Source organism: Hirundo rustica, chromosome Z (genome assembly GCF_015227805.2).
Source record: "Hirundo rustica isolate bHirRus1 chromosome Z, bHirRus1.pri.v3, whole genome shotgun sequence".
Taxonomy (NCBI): Eukaryota; Metazoa; Chordata; class Aves; order Passeriformes; family Hirundinidae; genus Hirundo; species Hirundo rustica.
Genome location: NC_053488.1, coordinates 74,662,204 through 74,680,321, shown reverse-complemented (window position 1 = coordinate 74,680,321; position 18,118 = coordinate 74,662,204). Strand labels below are relative to the sequence as shown.

The 18,118-nt window shown below is 37.7% G+C and overlaps 1 protein-coding gene across 4 annotated transcripts in view; it reads right to left on the bottom strand.

Moving 5' to 3' along the window:
* The window catches only part of SLC44A1 (solute carrier family 44 member 1), an 82,975-nt gene that overhangs the window by 25,697 nt on the left and 39,160 nt on the right, over window positions 1-18,118 (bottom strand). For all 4 annotated transcript variants that reach the window (XM_040089873.2, XM_040089869.2, XM_040089870.2 and 1 more), the window contains exons 5-11: window positions 16,240-16,333; window positions 11,272-11,441; window positions 9,395-9,484; window positions 7,156-7,283; window positions 5,922-6,108; window positions 4,539-4,704; window positions 74-230 (exon numbers count right to left, since the gene is read on the bottom strand). In XM_040089873.2, coding sequence (XP_039945807.1) covers window positions 74-230; window positions 4,539-4,704; window positions 5,922-6,108; window positions 7,156-7,283; window positions 9,395-9,484; window positions 11,272-11,441; window positions 16,240-16,333 — 992 coding nt within the window. The remainder of the gene's footprint in view (window positions 1-73; window positions 231-4,538; window positions 4,705-5,921; window positions 6,109-7,155; window positions 7,284-9,394; window positions 9,485-11,271; window positions 11,442-16,239; window positions 16,334-18,118) is intronic.

The following is an 18,118-nucleotide window of genomic DNA, read 5'->3' as shown; positions in this document are numbered from 1 at the left end:
ACATTGACTAAATAAACAGGCGAACATATCAGGCCTTGAGTTTTGGTACGAAAATGGAATCCATTTCTCTCACCTTTCCTTTGAGTTGTGTGTGAATATACATAAGAATCATCCGTGGTATCTTCACTAGAGTGATAATGAAAGACCCCTTTGCTACTGTTCCTAGGTGGTAACAAACAAGGCGATTAACAGATGCCAGAATAGGAGTGAATGGCAGATTTCTTTTCTCCCTATTGAAAAGAGAAAAAAATGAAGTAGAATGATCAGTATTTATGTGAGATCATCTTGAAGTGCTACAAAATCTCAATAAAATAACGTGCAAAAGGAATATATTATCCTTATACTAGCTTTCAGGATACATTGTTCACTCTACCCTGATAATCTAACTCACAGCCTTGTCCCTAATGCAGGACTAGGATAAGGAAGCAGTCATACTGTCAGAGACTGAAATGTTATAGTTCGTGGCTTAAGCATTTTTCTGAAGGACTTTTGCTTTTATAGCAAAACTTTGTAACAAAAACTGCAGGGAAGACCACCACACCCTGAATAAGCCTCCTGACTGAGGTCCCGGACTGCAAGTTAATGGAGATAAAGTGACTCAGTCATGGGCTGGGAGAAAAGAATGCATCCACAGGGGGGTTAAGCCTCACACCTCTGGGATGGAGACCCCAGCGCTATCAGCTCCAGGCTCACAACCAACCTCACACCAAAGTGTGGGTGTGGGAAGGAGAGGTTTTGGATGTGTGGTGAAAAAGCCCCTGGTGAGAGGCAGTGAATGCCAATATTCTGCTTTGCAGATCTGCACAGCTGCAGTCATCTCTTCACCCAGGAAAGCTGCATCTACAGCAAATCCATGTGAATGACAGTAGAGGGGGTGTCATGGCCCATCAAAAGTTCCCCCTACAAGGAGACCACAGATCCTGTACCGGAGCACTGCAATGTGATGCAACAGATCCAGTGTTGCAAGGGACAGTGTCCAACTTGCTCTCTCTAGACATTCCCACCTGGCCCAAATGTGTATTAATCCATTGGATTCTACACTTTTTGTGTTGCAGGGGACCCTCACCACAAGACCAGACAGAGGGAAGCCACGAGATATCGTTGGGATCCTTGGAAGGATGGTATGTATCTACCTAACCCCCATTCCTCTCCATGCTCCCCTCCCTCCTCTTTTTCTACATCTTTCTTTTCTCTTTCTTTCCATTTCCCACTTTTACTATGAATTGAAATATATCAACAGGTTTTTTGGCACCAACGTCTAACGTCCTTTGGTTTTAATCAATATTTTGAACCTTTCTGGGTTCGATCTGTTTTATTAATGGAGATTTAGTTTTGTTTGCTCTTCTGTGTTTGAATCGATTTGTAACACATACACGTAGTGTGGTGGTACATCCCTTTTGCCCCTTCCCACCTTGGGCTGCACTATGATCTCAGAAATGTTTGTTAGACCCTTGTCCTGACACAGAGCACCTGGGCTCAGCTCCTCAAACTTACCAGAAACATGGTCTGTTCCCAGGAACTTGTCCTGCCTAATAAGCTCCTGTTTTTAATAAACAGCCTTGTAAACTTATTTTTTGTGCCCAAATATCAACCTAGGTAGAACAACATTTCTGTTATTGAACTTTCAAAGAAAGTTACAGACCTGAATTGTGGACAGGATGGAAAATTACTATGACTAAAGCAAATTCTCTCACAACCCCATAAACTCCTAGACCACAGTGGGCTATGACCAGCACCTCCCTTTGAGAGGAACCTCTCTGAGCCACTGAACGCTCAAGTTTGTGATACTCAGAGGACCAGCATCAAATGCTGCTGACAGAGCCTGGGCTGTCACCCCAGTCCTCAAGCCTCAACCTTTCACCTGCTGAGGAGGTGCAGAGGCACTCCACTGAACTTGAGAGGAATTTTTATGGGTCTATACCTTGTACCTACACACGAGAGTGAATGTGCTACAGCAAATATACTATGAACATTAGATTGTTAAGTTAGGTCTAAGTTACTGAGTTACTATTGTGCTCATAGTCTCTTTTGTAAAATTCATTAAATTACGCTATTGACTAAGTGATACTAAGTTTAAGTGCTGTTTAACTCTAGGCCTAAACTGTTGGCCAAATGTGGGGCTAAGAGTGGCAAGAGGGCCCACTCTTAACCTTGTGATTCATTGAGAGGGTCTCCTTCAATCCTTTATATTCTTATCCTTTCTCATCCTTAACGTTTTCCAACCCCCAGCTTCCATATGAGTAATTTTATATTTAGTTTTAAATTACTTGATTTTGGTTCTACTTTTCCTTTTCAAAGTGTGCTTTAATCGTCTACTAAGTAGTAGAGTGAATCTTGTCAATGAACCCTGTCACACTTTAACTTCTGTATTAACCTGTTTTTGCCAATATCTTGGCCAGTGATTCTCTGAGCAACTGAAAAAAACTCATTGGTGACAGGTAGTCTTACTAGCAGTTCGCTGTACTACCACTATTCACAACTGGCAACTCCCATACAGTTGCATCAGATGGTGTGCAATTCAAAACCTTCCAAAACAGTAGGAAACTGCTAATACTTTTTCAGTCAGACTACTGAAAAACTTGCCTTCTCCTCTCTTGTTCTTTTGGATATCTTTGTGTAGACTTTGGAGAGGATATTACTAATTGATCCAGTCAACTCTTTGCTCAGATTTTTTGGATTTCTGATTTAGCTATTATATTCTCAAGGTACCAAGGTTTGAACCTTAAAACAAGACATTTAATGCAATGTAGCTATAATATTTTTAATTATCAGATAAATACTCAGGTTCATGGTGTCAAGCCATTTTTCTTTTCTACCAAAAAACTCACACATCTCTCTCAAAGAACAGCACTAATTAAACATTTAAGGAATGCCTCTTCTTCTTTATTAGAAATAAGAGCGTGAAAATAAGCACATTAAGAAACATGTGCTAAGATTCAAAAAAATAAAGGATCTCCCCAGCTTGGGAGAGATGAGAATTTCATTCAGAGAAGACAACAAAAGTAGATTCTTCATTCCATGAAACTAATATCTGCATAATGTAATCCTGAGATGTTAATGATTAAAATAGGTTTACCCTGTGTATTTTCTTCCAATTAGCTTTTAGAAGACAAATTTTACTCCCTGTAAGGCATAATCACATAAATTGCTTGAGTCTTATGCCCAGGCCATCCAAACAATTCCTTATTTTCAGGGCAAAGTCTGTAATGCAAAACACTTTGAGGCCTGTTATTGCCTGAATTGAAAGGAATCCATCTGGCTAAGGTGAATGAGCAGTGAACATGTGTGAAACATTTCTCCATGGATAACCTCATCTCATTTGATTTGGAAAGCTGCTCATATGCAAAATAATGGGTAAGTGCAAATTAATGCCTTTTCCATTTTTACAAGTCACTTTTTAGATTATGATTATACCTTAAAATGCAAAAAGAAGATAACAGTAGAGAGCAATGAGTATTTACTAACTTAAAATTAGTTAATTAGTTAATTAGTTAATTAGTAAAATTAATTAGTAAATTTTACTAATTAACTGATTAGTTAATTAGTTAATTAGTAAAATTACTAAAATAAAATTGCTGTTACAGAATTACAGGGTATGGATACCTCAGTTGACAGGAAATACATAAACTTACAGATGAAGCATACACATTACTAAGCAATGTATTTCAGTGCAGAGTTATTCTCTTTCTTTTGTATTTTCCTCATTCCATACCCAATCTAGTTTAATTATTCACAAGATTACATCCCTGTAACATCTTGTAATAACTCTGTAGATGTTTTTCACTGTTGTACTGGAGAACTTCATTATTAATAAAGTAACAAAATTTCTGGCAGCACAGTAAATTGATTCCTTGCTTTTGATATTGTTTTAAAGAGAAGGGAAGAAAAGGAGTGAAATATAGTTCAGGTAACAGCCTCAATTAAAAAGACAAACCAATTAAAATTTGTGATCTGAATCATGCACTTGAAAAACTGCATACATTTTTCAAAAAACTGATATACAATTTAGCTCACAAATACAGCAATGAAATATGGAGCTTAAATTTTACATGAATTTTTATGATCTTGTCAGAATCTATATGTAAATGATGAATCTAATAAGATCTTAAGTAATCCTGTGAAAGAAAAATTAATATTAGTGAAGCCCTGTAAATAATTTAAAGGACACTGTTTTGCAATTAGAATAATAATCAATGCTTTCACTAATTTTTTTAACCTCTACAGGTCTTACCAGCATTAATTATTAGCAAAAGAGATGACCTTCCAGGCACATCCTACTTTGTAAACGACCACCCATGTCTGTAGAATGTGCACAGGTTACAAGGCAAATAAGACTTCAAGTCTTATATGTCAAGAACACTGTGTATAAATGTCAAAACAGGTAGTTCAGGACTTCACATGATTTAAAAAAAGTCAAGGCAATTTAACTGTTTCCCAGCTTTCAAAATGGACAGAAATATTCTCCCCAGAAACTGTGTTGCTTATTATTTCTGCTAAGTCAATGTGAAGGCTACTTATGATAGAGCTATCCAAGTTACCTTGTAAAATAGTATGTCACAACAGCCCCTGCTACTGTCATCTGCTGACAGGCTAGGATAAACTCGCTGATCCAGATGAGTCCCACTAAGTGGTACCACCACATGTATTTCAAAGGACCTGCCATCCGAAATTCAACAAATCCTTCTTCATTTGGGATGGGACTACCTAGAAATAAATGAGGGTAAAAAAGAAAACGATACTTACGTCAACTCATAGTGAAGGAAGCATATGGTATTAGCAGTTCATAACCAGTTTACAGCAGAAACCCTTCTAGCTTCTACTCATAGTTTCAAATGCCACATTTAGGAAGACTGCTCGTAAGAAAGGTAGAGCAGTTATCTATAAAATCAGACTACATTCTGCTAAAAATTTAGTGCCTGTGCAGTGGTCTGACTCAGAAAGTGAAGCACAGGACTGAGACTTTCAGTGGTGACCACTTTCTTCACATAGCACAGCATGCAATGAAAACTAAAAATTCCATCAATAATGAGAACAAGAACACATGAATTCTATTGCCTGCAACCCTTGCTAAGAACTCAAGAAAAATATTTATCTTGTATTACTGTGAAATAGCTTTGTGACTTGAAACACTGCTACTTTTGGACCAGTAGCAAACAAGACATTTCAAAATTTTAAGACGTAATAATGGATTACAGTCTCTGTTGCCAACAATGTACTGCAAAATAACAGACTTTTTAAAAAGCATCTGCTGTGGGTTGGTTTTTTTTTGCTGCAGTAAGTAAGATTTAGACCTATAGGACTGATTAACTCTAGAAGCTCACTCTAGAAGCTCTTGTGAGACCCTGCATACAAAGCTTTCACCTTCTATGTACTGAAGAGCAGGCAGGAATTAGGAGTACACTGGCTGCTCTCAGAATACAGTGTACAAACAGCAGAAAAATCCCCCTAATGATCCTGGAATAATACTGGATACCCAAGTTACGAACAATTGAACACTAAAATCACAATATTTACATTGAGGGAGACAGTAATTGTGTGCAAGGGCCCTTCCCTTACTGTGTACTCATCTGTGTGAGTACTATCTACAATACTTGGTGACTCCAAGATTACGTTGTCTTTAACTTGTGTGTGTAAAATTAGAGGATATTTCAAAACTTGCAAAACAGAGTCTCAAGGTTTACAGCAAGCCAACTTGCATCAAATCAAAAAGCCAGCCTAACACAGAAAGCACCATGCTGGGAACGGAGAGTCAAATGCACAATAACCTTTTTCAAACAAGTGTTCTGAAGTCAGTGATACAGACAGGAATGGAAGCACAAGTGGGCTTTTTTCTTTGAGATTCCCACAGGGTTTTTAGTCCGCTCTGTTTGGAAATCATACAAAAATGAAGTGAAATTAATTTAAAGTAAGTGACTGCTTACCTGTAGTACCAAGAAAAAGCAGGACTGTGATCCAGTATGTCCAGAAGAGGATAAGCACAAAGAATGTCCAGAACGGCTGGAAGACTAACAGCGGCAGGTGAATGAAGACCTTGCCAGCCACGTGGAACAAGGCAATGGTGAGAGCTACTCTTTTGCGCATAATTAACATGATCAAGAACAAGATAACCTAGAGGGAGAAGTTTCCAAATCACTTTTTAGAGTACTGAAACAGAATCAAGATACTCTTTTGCATAGCTAGGATATTCAAACACACTAAATTAACACATACTCTATCTATAAGATTACAAAATCAAAATGTAAAACCTCTATCAGCTTCTTCTTCTGATAAGTTATTTTCCAAATTATATTTCAGGGGAATTCCATTCTAGCAACTATGTATTTGGAATCATCAATCTTAAGCTGATGAGATAAGACCCAGGTTCTATCCTCAATTATGTTTTACAAAGCAGTGAAATCAGCAAGTTTTACCCTTAAATTACCTTTAAGAAAGGTAATTAAAAATCTGTATCTAACCATGGCATGGTGGTCTTATAATAATGCATGTATATATGCCTATAATAACATAGTGAGTAAGAATCTAGGCAAGGGAATGGAGAGGAACTTTTGGATTAGGATGTGAAGCAACAAGAAGAACAGAAGAGGGGAGTCTACAATTCCTGTGAAGTTAGTCAAACATTGTCAGTTTTGGGTAGTAAATTCAGTGACTCTGAAATGAACAGCAAGGCCCAAACAAGATAAATTCGTTAATCTGGTGTTAGTATTTCAGTTCACAATGATTTGATAACAACTTCTTTCAGAAGCAGGCTAAGAACATTTAAATACACTGAAATTACTAAGTACCTCTGAACTGAGAACCTAAGAAAAATCTCTTTGGCTTGGCAGTCCAATATCGTACCTATTCTTGGAAGTCCCTGTGGACATTTTAGAGTAGATGAAAGTAGCTGCAGGGTTAGAAAATCTCTCCTGACTCAAAATCAGATATTTAGAGAACAGTTCCTAGAAATTCTCCTCTGACTCATAATTAGGTGTTAGAGAACAATTCCTGAAAGTTAAAACAAATAACATAATGAAAGAAAATCACTTCAATGGAAATTGTGGCAGAAGTAAACTGTTCCAAAATGTGTACAATACAATGCTTTCACCTGAATAAAAAAATAAGAGACCAACAGGAAAACAAGAACAAGAAAATAATATAATCATTAGCAGAGCATACCGTGAAGACTGTAGCTGCAATGGCATAGATCAAGAGAGCTTGAAGATTGTCTTTGGCTACTTGGGTCTCAAGAGCAGCAGCAGATATTCGTTGCTTAGCATAGAGCCACCACAGGACTCCGGTACCACCTATGTTTTAGTAAGAAAACAAAAAGGATAAATGGACAATCCATCTTTTGTGTGATACATACTGCCTAGGCCCAGAGGAATAAAACAGTTCTTTCCTTTTAAATCTAGTCTGGTACTGAATACTCAAGAGCACTGATGCTCAACCCAACAGGAACTTGGGAGGAGGGAGAAGCATCTAGTTCTCCTTTGTTGCCCTCTTCTCAAGTGTATATACTCTTCTCACAGTCTCACCATACTACGACCACTTAAGAGGCTTGCAGAATCTTGACTCTGTGTTTAGAAATTAAACTGCTTTGAAGGACTACTTCATGGCGAACCATAGAAATAAACAGCACAGCTCCCACTAGACAGGTAATAAAAGAACAAAAGGAAGAATAAATAATTCTGTGGTAGGCTGTATGTTTGAATGTAAATGTGTGTATAGTAATGCAGGGAGTAGGAATTTAGGAGGGGGAACAGAGACAGACCTTTGGATTAAGAAGTGAAATAGTAACAAAACAAGGAATCTACCATTCCTGGGAGCAGTAATCAAAGCAAGCATCAGCCTGATGCTGGAAACAGCAGCTTAATGATATGTAGCTAAACTTGCTTCAGACAATGTCTTGGACACTGGAAAAAACATTAGTAAAAAGCACAGGAGGCAAATATAAATGTGAGGTACTAGCTTACCCTTGTTATGTTAATCCTACCCTTATGGCCAGAAAAACATTCTTCTATTCTAGCTGCCTTTCCAAGGCAGAACTTTTTTTGAACACAGGTCTCCCTCAGGGTGATAACCTCTCATTCCTGTACATTTTTTTCTCTTTTAAGTGTCTTTCTCTGTTCTGCTGGTATTTCTGAATCAAATGCATAAGCTTGGTAGGGAGGTTGGACCAGAGGAGCCTCTGTGGTCCCTTCCAACCTTACCCATTCTCTGATTCTGTGATCGCATGTTTTTGATGAACATACTCTGTTCAGGTCTAAAATGAAGACTCTCTTCTGACATCTCCTAAACAATCACGACAGAATAAGCAGTATGTGTCATAAAAGACAGGTTTTTATTCAAGCCATGGAATGAATGAAACTTTTTAGAACACAGAACACAGTAACAGATGCCGGTAAAATAAGTCATTATCACTCAACATGGTTGCTCAGCTTCTAAAAAGAATATAAATGAAAAATACTCTAATTCTGTATTTTTCCTTTTCCCTGGTCATAGATTGTGAGGTCACTAATCAGAAAATCAAATTGATCCTGAAAAAAAATAGATGGTCTGCTGGTTTTTCCCATCCACTGCAGTCATGAATTGCAAGAATTAAATCACTAGTGCTTCGTAATATGATTATTGTATTTTTTTCCTTGCCTACAGCCATCTGCCAAGACATTTGGCTTAGCTACTCAGTAATAAGTGTAGAAAACCTTAGTTTTATGGATATAAAAGCTAATGTGACAAAATAAGCCTATTTTCACACAAGCTACATTATTTTGTAAGAGACAACCTTTGGTGATTTCCAAGATAGCATGGCTGGTTGCATTTCACACATTTCACACATGCAGGCCTTCCTGAATCATATGGAAATAAAAGGGTTTTATTAGAATTGCTAGACAAGCACCTTTACTTCCTCTCTTCAAGAACAGGTCTTAAAGAGCTACTCAAAGAACTGAAGGGCTGAAGAACACATCAGAGTTGTAAATATATTTAGCTGCATAAGCAATAGTTGCCCTTTGATCTCTTCAGGCACCAGCTGCTGCGTCAGAGTGCCATCAGACACACCCAGAAGTAGCTGCCTTGCTGACATGTTTGGAAGACAGGTTAAGTAGGCAACATTTAGGGTTGTGCTACAAATGCTGCAAGGAATCTCCTGCACTGACACCTGTGGGCTCTAGTGAGCTAGGCTGACAGGAAGACTGCCTGCCAAGCAGGGTGTGCAAATATTCAAGGAGCAGTGTACTCTCTGAGAGGGATCTACAGTTACTAAGGAGGCATTTTTGACGTGCATCTTGAAAGGGACTCAAAAAAAGGCTGAAGAGAAATACATGATCCAAGATCTGTGTGGGATGTAGCTGGTCTGAGGACATGGAGCACAAGGATTAGAACTGGGCACTCAAACTGGGAGACAAACAAGACTTACCAAGTGATCCCAGAATGACAAGAATTGTTAAAATCCAGACAAGTACTCTTGAAATGTACCTTATTATAACCATCAAAATCATGGACAACACTGCAAAAGAAGACAAAATAAGCAGACTAATTACTTCAAGAAGATATAGCCTTCCTAATTTTTCCACTGCACCAAAATAACTGCCTTCCAACAGAATTTTTACACACAGATTTCTTTTCTGAAGCTTACAAATTCACTGAATAGGTAGTTAAGAAAATCAGACACCTCCACAACTTCTGCTTTGGTAATGTTGATTAAAACAAAAAAAGCATAAACATATTTACATGATACATTAAACACAAGACATAATGCTTGCATACAGACAGACATGTACTTAGACAATGACCAAACAGAGAGCAAGACATGACAGTACTTTGAATCTGGTAACATGAGCACACCTCCTGAGGACCAGAACAGAGTCTGCACTCAAATACACATGTCAAACAAGTGCAGTTAATATGATATCTGTGTATTCCAAAATGTCATTCCAGTCAGAAGTAAAAACCTATACAGCCAGCTACGGCTAAGTGAATGGTGTGTTGAAGTACATACTCATACTTTAACACATACATGTTTGTGTTCAGCAGTTACATGCAAGCCACTGGAACCTGGATTTTTGAATCACAGTCTAACCCACTGTTTTAAAATAAATAATTTCTGTTTCACTATGAAATTATGAAAACTATTTTTTAAATTAACTGTGTAAATTCTGTACTAACTTCTGACTCTAACTGAACAGTAGCACTGCGAATCAGTCACTAGGTTTCAGATTCTGAACAGTTTTCTACTATTATTACCAAATACTGAAGCTGTCAAGATGTAAAAGCAAACAGCTTCCCAGTTACAGTTGAAAATGCACACAGCAGTCTTTTGTGTGTGTTTAAAGGGGATTAATGGTATCTAGCATCCCCTTATTTTTTTCCTTTATTTTTCCCTTCCTTCCCCCCGCCCTTTTTTTTAACCACAGAAGCAAACTGTTAACAAAGGACCCCTATATCTGACAAAGCTTTGCAGTGTTTCTTCCTAAACAATACATTGCTCATACGTATAGCTAATATCTTGATCATCCCATTTTAGGATTTTAGATTTTATACTTTGTATGAGTAAAACAGATTCACTAGGAAAGCTATTTATATCAGTGGACAACATTCTACCTCAAATGACATGACACTGTTAGAACAGCCTTTCAGTCTAGTGCAAAGTGTCACTCTATAGGCTAGAGGCATCTCGTAGCTATAGAAACAATTCAGCACCTCTGTCCAGCTCTTCAGAAAAGGCTGGGCTGAGATTTTCAAAGTCCCGAAGCTTTTAATTTTGAAGGAAGGGGAAGAAGGAAGTAACATACAATGCAACAAATGGGCACCTAATTTTCTTGTTTTCACTCTTAAAGTTCTCATATCTTTGTGCAAGTATGTTGAATGAGACAAACAAAATCCCCTGTATCCAACAGGAGTGTGCTATTGTGCACATTTCCCAACCCAACCTTTTTAATCGTAAATGGTTTATTTGGACTTGAGTTGGTAGATGACTGCTACAAATGGGAATACTATAATTAAAATTACAAAAAAGCAGATGCTCTCTTAACTCTCAAAACTAATGTTGGCTAATTAACAGCCATGCATCCTCTATCTTGCAACCAGTGTAAGAGAAACAAAACCAGGAATGCATATGTATATTACTTGTAAGTTACCCAGTTCTCAAATAAAATTTTAAAAAAGCATTCTGAATAATTTTCTAAGGGATTGTTGCTATTATACTTGTGTTTTGCTCATATTGTGATTAGAGTGTGTTAACAACCTCCTAATGGAGTACACTAAGAAATAGCTAGTAATGAGAAAAACAATTACCTAGTGATAACAAGCAAAGTCCCATTATAATCTCTTTGCTGGTCATAACTCCACTAATCAGCCTGTGTAAGACACTACTGTCACTGACAAAGGTGATCAGGGCCTCTGCAAACTTGGCATAGCAGGAAATGTTCACAGGAGCACAGCGATGGAAGAATGGAATAGGTGCACTGGTGACACAAGAAAAAAAATCAGAAAAAAAAATTACTCCTACTTAATATAAATGCCACATCAACACACAAATGAAAGGTGAATAGATGCAATCATTCCACCCTCATAACATCATAACCAGAAACCATGTGTTGAATGCACAAGTGCTGCTGAAATGAGGATGATCATAATGGAAAGTGATGCATTTCTTACAAATAACCCTGTGAGGCTGGAGTGTACATTCCAATAGGATATTATTACCCTCCCACCCTTAAATGACAAGGTGCAGAAAGTATATGCTCCTATTTCCACTTAAATATCTTTCTTTCAAGTGTCAGGTGATGAACCAGCAGCTGAAACAATGCCTTTCACTCCTGTTAGAATGGAATACTGGTCCATATTTGCAGCAAAGGAAATTGCAGAATAACAGTACTCTTCTTGAGAGTATATATTTTGTGCTAAAGGACACCAGCATTCACAACTGCTGCCAAGCAAAACAAATGTATTTATTCCTAGTCTTTCCCCATACAAAGCTTGTTCCTGTATTGAGTATTATAATCACAGTGTAATTCATTAACTTTGTTAAAATTATGCAAAACATGCCAGGATGCCTCTATTGCTTTGAACCATTTTGGAAACACCCTCACAAAAAACTATTGAGACTGTGCACTAAACTTTGCAGAATGCTCTGAAAAACCTGCTATTGAGTTTATCAGAAAAAGACACAAGAGCACAAAAACTCTCCTTTAAAAGTGAGTAATTTTGTTTTCTAAATGTCTCCCATTTAGTAGCAGTCTGTCTTGCGCATAAACTATGTCAGATCTCAAAGTGTCTTATTATATCGTCTGATCAATTCCCAATTACATTTCAGTCATGAATTACATGTTCCTTCCTGTAATTGGATCCAGTGAAAACAATGCCTTTTCTATTGTTTCACCTGCCCAATCTTCCATACTTGAAAGATTTCAGTGGACTGCAGCAGCAATGACCATAATCTTCTGCAGTTTCCCCATTTCAGCAATGACCTATAAATCAACAATTTTCCGTCCTCAATAACTATTTTTTAAGGCCGTGTCTTTCTAAAATTCTAACCACCATTTTAAATATGCAGTGAATAAACCAGATGCCTTAGACACATATTTTCCACCCACTGTTTTTCTGGGGAAAAAGGATGACATGCTGAAAATCATTAATGTAGAACTGTTCTGTAAAGAAATTGGGAGAAATTATGATCACCTGCCATTTCTAGGTAATTAGTACATCCTAGGTTTTTGTTTAAAGCCATTGATGATTGCAAATTTTATGGTTCTAGGATTACTGTGCTGAGTAGGTAAATGCATTTGGAGATGCTCATATTGATGGTCTACTCATGGGTCGTAATGAATACAGCAGTTAAGCACAGCACAAAGTAATTGTGCATTAGTCACAGTTGTTAAAAAACAAATTAAACCCATAATGATGGCTGCCCTACTTAAAAGGCAGCCCATGTAGCCTCTCAGCTTCTCCAAACTTAACCTATTTTGGAATACTGCTGCTCATTATATGCTGTATTACTGAAAAAGACTGACATTTGAGAGGTTTATTTAATTGTTAACTGCTACAACTTTACAGCAAGCCTACGGCATTTATAAGTTGTCACTACCAGTAAGAAAGCCCAAACTTTGAGGGGGAGTAGGCGAAAGAATGTTATTCCTGCCTCCAAATACAAAAATATTCACCTTGAAAAGGGCACTAATGGGATTAAAGTATTCTTCCAAAATATATCTCAATGGAAGAAAACATGCTTTTTGAATCAGTTTGTATTAGTCATCTAATATCTCTTAACCTAAAGCAATTTCACTCCCTATTTTCAGTTACCTATTTTCATGTGCAGTAATTAATTGTTAAGTTTGTTTTAATTAATAACAAAACAAAAAAAAAAGTTAGTGTTTCCTACAAGCTTTCTTGAGTAAATGGGACTCCTGAGAATCCACTTTTGAGATCTGCATCTGCTCCAGCAGTTCTGGACTGAATGAGTAGGTGAGGTAGTGTCCTAATAAAAACCCACAATAATAGATCTGTTCTCCATGACCTGTGCTATTTTATAGGAAGTCTTGATTATATCTTGGTATATTACCTACTGAAAAGGAGTCACAAATTTCTAAGAATAGTAACATGATGCTTAATCATAAACAAGAACAAATAAAGTTCAAGTCAGCAAATGATGGCCTCAGAAGCTGTACTTTTAAAGCATCATTCAGATGAAGTTAAGAGACCTATCAGATTACTCAAGCATTAGATATCAAAGAGGTTTTTCCTCTTACTTCTACCCCTGTGTATGTACAGTAGTACAGCAACCTCTGTGAGGGGAGGGGAAGGGGAGTCTGATTGGAATGCCACTGCTAGCTGCTCTTTATAACCTCTACAGGGCAGTTCTTTGGCACAGCTCGGCACAGGTGGTTTATAGATAAATGCTACAGGGGACTGGACATGTTTTCCTCCAAGGTCCTCGAAACACGCAGCGGCTGATACAAGCTGGGTGTGGAAGAAACACAATATTGTTAACTGCGCTGCTAGACTACACTGTTCTGTCAAAGTTTGACATAGTATCTTGAAGATGGATGGTAGGAGTCCATTGGCAGCCTCAGCTGAAGGCTGTGAAGAATCCTGGTCATCAAAAAGAAAACATCAAGGGACAATCTTCCCACCATATGCTACCTCCATCCCATGGAACTAATAGGAATCAGAGGGTTCAAAACCCTTGACAGATTTTAATGGTTTCAGCTGGGGTACAGTTAATTTTCTTCGGTGGCTGCTATGGAGTTTGTTTTGGATTTGTGTTGAACACAGGGCTGATAATATAGAGATGTTTTTGTTATTGCTGAGCAAGGCTTATACATGCCCAAAGCCTCTTCTGCTTTTCATACAACCATGCTGCATGCAAGGTTGCGAAGAGACACAACCAAGACAGGTGACCCCAAATGACCAAAGGGATCTTCCAGACCACATGGCATCATGCACAGGATATAAAAAGGGGGAAAGAAGAGGAAGGAGGGCACGTTTGAAGTGATGGTGTTTGTCTTCCTAAATAACTGTTGCATGTGATGGGGCCCTGCTCTCGTGGAGATGGCTGAACACCTGCCTGCCCATGGGAAGTGATAAATTCCTTGTTTTGCTTTGCTTGCGTATGCAGCTTTCCTTCCCCCTATTAAACCACCTTTATATCAACCCACAAGCTTTCTACCTTTTACCCTTCCAGTTCTCTTCTCAGTCCTGCTAGTGGGGAAGTGAGCAAGTGGCTGTGGGGGCCTAGGTTGCTGGAAGGGGTAAAACCATGACACACATCAAATGAGACTGTTAGGTAAGTTCTCCCTGAATGTCTCAATCTACAAGATGTTGGGTTTTCATTAGGTTGTCTCAACAGGATTCCATTTCTCCTTCAAATTACACTTACTCAAGTAATTTAGCTATAAAATCCTGAAAACCAGGGGTTTCCAGATACAAAGTTGGCCTTTTTTGCCTTAGGACATTAAGTTCAGACTTCTCAATCTCAAAAATGCTCAAACGTATTGTACATTTTAGTAATACCATATCAAAAAGTATACTCCACCTACACAATAGCTTTTTTAAAATAACATGAGGTAGTTTTTATGAGGAATTTACATGACATCATTAGAGCTCTGACACATATCCTTCTGTTTTCTTACTAAGCCATATTCATTGAGACTGAATGACATGGGAACACACAATGAGAAGTCAATATAATTCTGGCAAAAACTAGGACTAACAAGCCTTTTCAGTATGCAAGCTGGCACTGAAGTTTTCATTTGTTTTTGTATTACTGCTGTAACAGCTGGCTAGCTGCATGAATATTAATCTATATGGGGAAAATGAAAAAAAATATTCCATCTGCCACTAATTGTCACTATAATATAAAAAAATTATTCAATGGAGGGGCTACCATGAATGCAAGAGAGACTTAAAATCAGAGTTTGTAGAACTGACACAAATATAACACTTACAAAAAAGGTAACAGAAAACTATAAGAACAGACTCTGCAGTTACCACACAATAGTGAGTATATTTGAGAAGCTAAATTTTGAGAACACACAACATGGCTCTTCTCAAGTTAGTGCAATTACTGACAGAAGGATGTTCACAATAGCTAACAGATCACTTTTCTCAGCAATGCTCATTTCCACAGGTCCAGGTAGCATAGCTAGAAGAGTTTATGAAGCTATGAACTTTCCAATCCTATTTCACAAACAGCAGTCTAACGTAACACTTAAAACAATAAACCTCAAAATGATCTGTTAATAAAATACAGCCCTCTTTTTGGTACTTGCCTATCCTTATAATAGTCATTTGCAGACTGAAAGAGTGAAAACTGAAGCAACTTGCATCTATCTGGCTGTCTGAGGCAAGATACAAGAAGTGAATGCTGCAGAGAGCTGTGTGTCCTACATAATTTTTCCTCACAAAGATTAAAAATGTCCCATGATTGTCTCAGATCTGCATTGCTGATAGGCACCTGGCTATAGATAGGGTGAAAGGCAGTAAAATAGCTGATACGTAGAACAGTGTCAATCACATGAGACAAGAGAATTTGAAGATATCAGCTCAATAGTTCCAGTAACACACACATGGATAATTTGGGTTTTTCTCTGACTGTTATTTTAACTATCTTTAAAAAACCAGAATTTTAGAAATATATACAATAATACACTAAAACATCTACCTGGTAAGAGTGAACATGTGTTGTTATTTTCTAAAGAACTGTCATGATCAAAACAAATTTCTGCTCCCTCCACCCCAAATCAGACAACTTGATCATATTACCTCTCTGGAACAGGATATTTAGGACATAACTTGGCAGCCCTTGGATCAGTAGTGTATTCTGATGGCTGTAGTTCATAGCTACACAGAGTGGATCCTGTTGAAAAGTAAAAAAAAAAAAAAAAAAATTGGTATGGAAAACAAATAAAAATCAAACATTCATATTCTTTGCAAACAGCATTAAAACTGATACAGATGCTAATTCTGCACCTCCTCATGTCATTACCACAAAGCTTTGCTACAGTTCCTCCTGTAATATGATGAATCAAGTCCAACACAGTCATCAGTAGAATACAGTGACACTCACCAACTAAGTTTTTGTATGGGTATTTGAGTGGAAAACACTAATTCACAATGCAGTGTAAAAGAGGACACAAAATACTGTGAAGTCCCCCATCTGCTATTCCATCATATTTTTCTTGACCATTTTTAATGCATGAACATTGCATAATACAACATTCATGACAGATTTCCTTTGTACCTGATATGTGCCTAATGCAAGTGCCTTACTTAGGAGAAATTTCTTTCAGTTTATAATGAAGACATTGAACATCTGACCCAATGCTTCTAGGAAATCAGCAACTTCCAAATCAGATTGGAGCCCTGGTATGTCAGAAAATGCAGAGGTAAGGAAGCCTCCAATGATATAAGCTGCCTATTCAAAGATGCATTTCTTTCCAATCATATTTCCTAATATATTGCTTACTTCCAAGTGCAAAGGCTTTTAATACATAGCTTTTAGGGTCCTTTTCCCCTGTGCAATACACTAAGGACTTTTCTTAATAAGGACTTATCTTAATCCTAAACATCAATATAAATATTCAATTATTCCCATTATTAAAGTCTCCTCTTCAGGAATAGTTTGTAGAAGTGAGTCCTGCAAACTGGATCTGTATAATACATATACACTATTATCCAAAATAAACCAAGAATTTGACAAACAGTTTTACCTTGGCCTGCATTACACCAAACAGAACTATTATTTGTAGAATATTATTTGCAGAAATTTTATCTATCATTGCTCCATTTCTACCTCTATGAAGAGACCTCTTTTATTCACAGACTGAAAGTGCAAAGAGCCTACTCAGCTGCCTCAGCTGCTCTCTATCTAATGCAGTCTCTGGAACACTACTTAAGTACCACTTCTACAAAACAGTTCTTTAGAAGCCAGTCCAAACCACCAAATGCACTATTGAAGAAAGTCAGATTTCCCACAAAGAGAAGTTACAAGGTGAAACATCTGAAATGCTTTTTCAGTTATACTGTTATTATAAATCCTTATGCCTCTGCTTGCTTATGTGGAAAACATGGCATGAGATAAACAGATATCAGACAAAACAACATTCCTTAGATCTTAGCTGTAGATGAAGTTCCTAAAACATTTTGTCCTTTTTGAATGAAAGGCTCTATACTGCTGCAAAAAATTTTAATCTGTTTTTGTGCATATGAAAACTTCTGTATCATGTTCATTTACTGTCATGGGTTAGTAGAGTTTGGTTTTTTAGTTATAGAAAAATGTAAAATAATTCTCCAGGTCAGGACCTGGGAATTGCTTTAGAAGAGACAGGGACCTATCAGAGAGGTAGTTAGAATATTGACATCTATTCTGACCATTGAAATTGTTAGCTGCAGCTTTGCGAAGTACCATATAAAACCCCATGAATTTCCTGTAGGTGGGTCCTTTTCCTTCTTCCTTTGGCCAGAGAGAGACAGGTAACATTGAGCTGGGCCTGCTGCTCCCCCCTTTTGGGGAATGGGAGCTGGCCTGAGGCCTGGCCGGATTCCATCGGCTCCCGGGTGAAGTGGGGGGAAGGAGAGGTTGCTGTTTTATAACAGCTACTTTCTTCGGACTTCCCTGGAGCAGGGAGAGATCTCTGCTGGG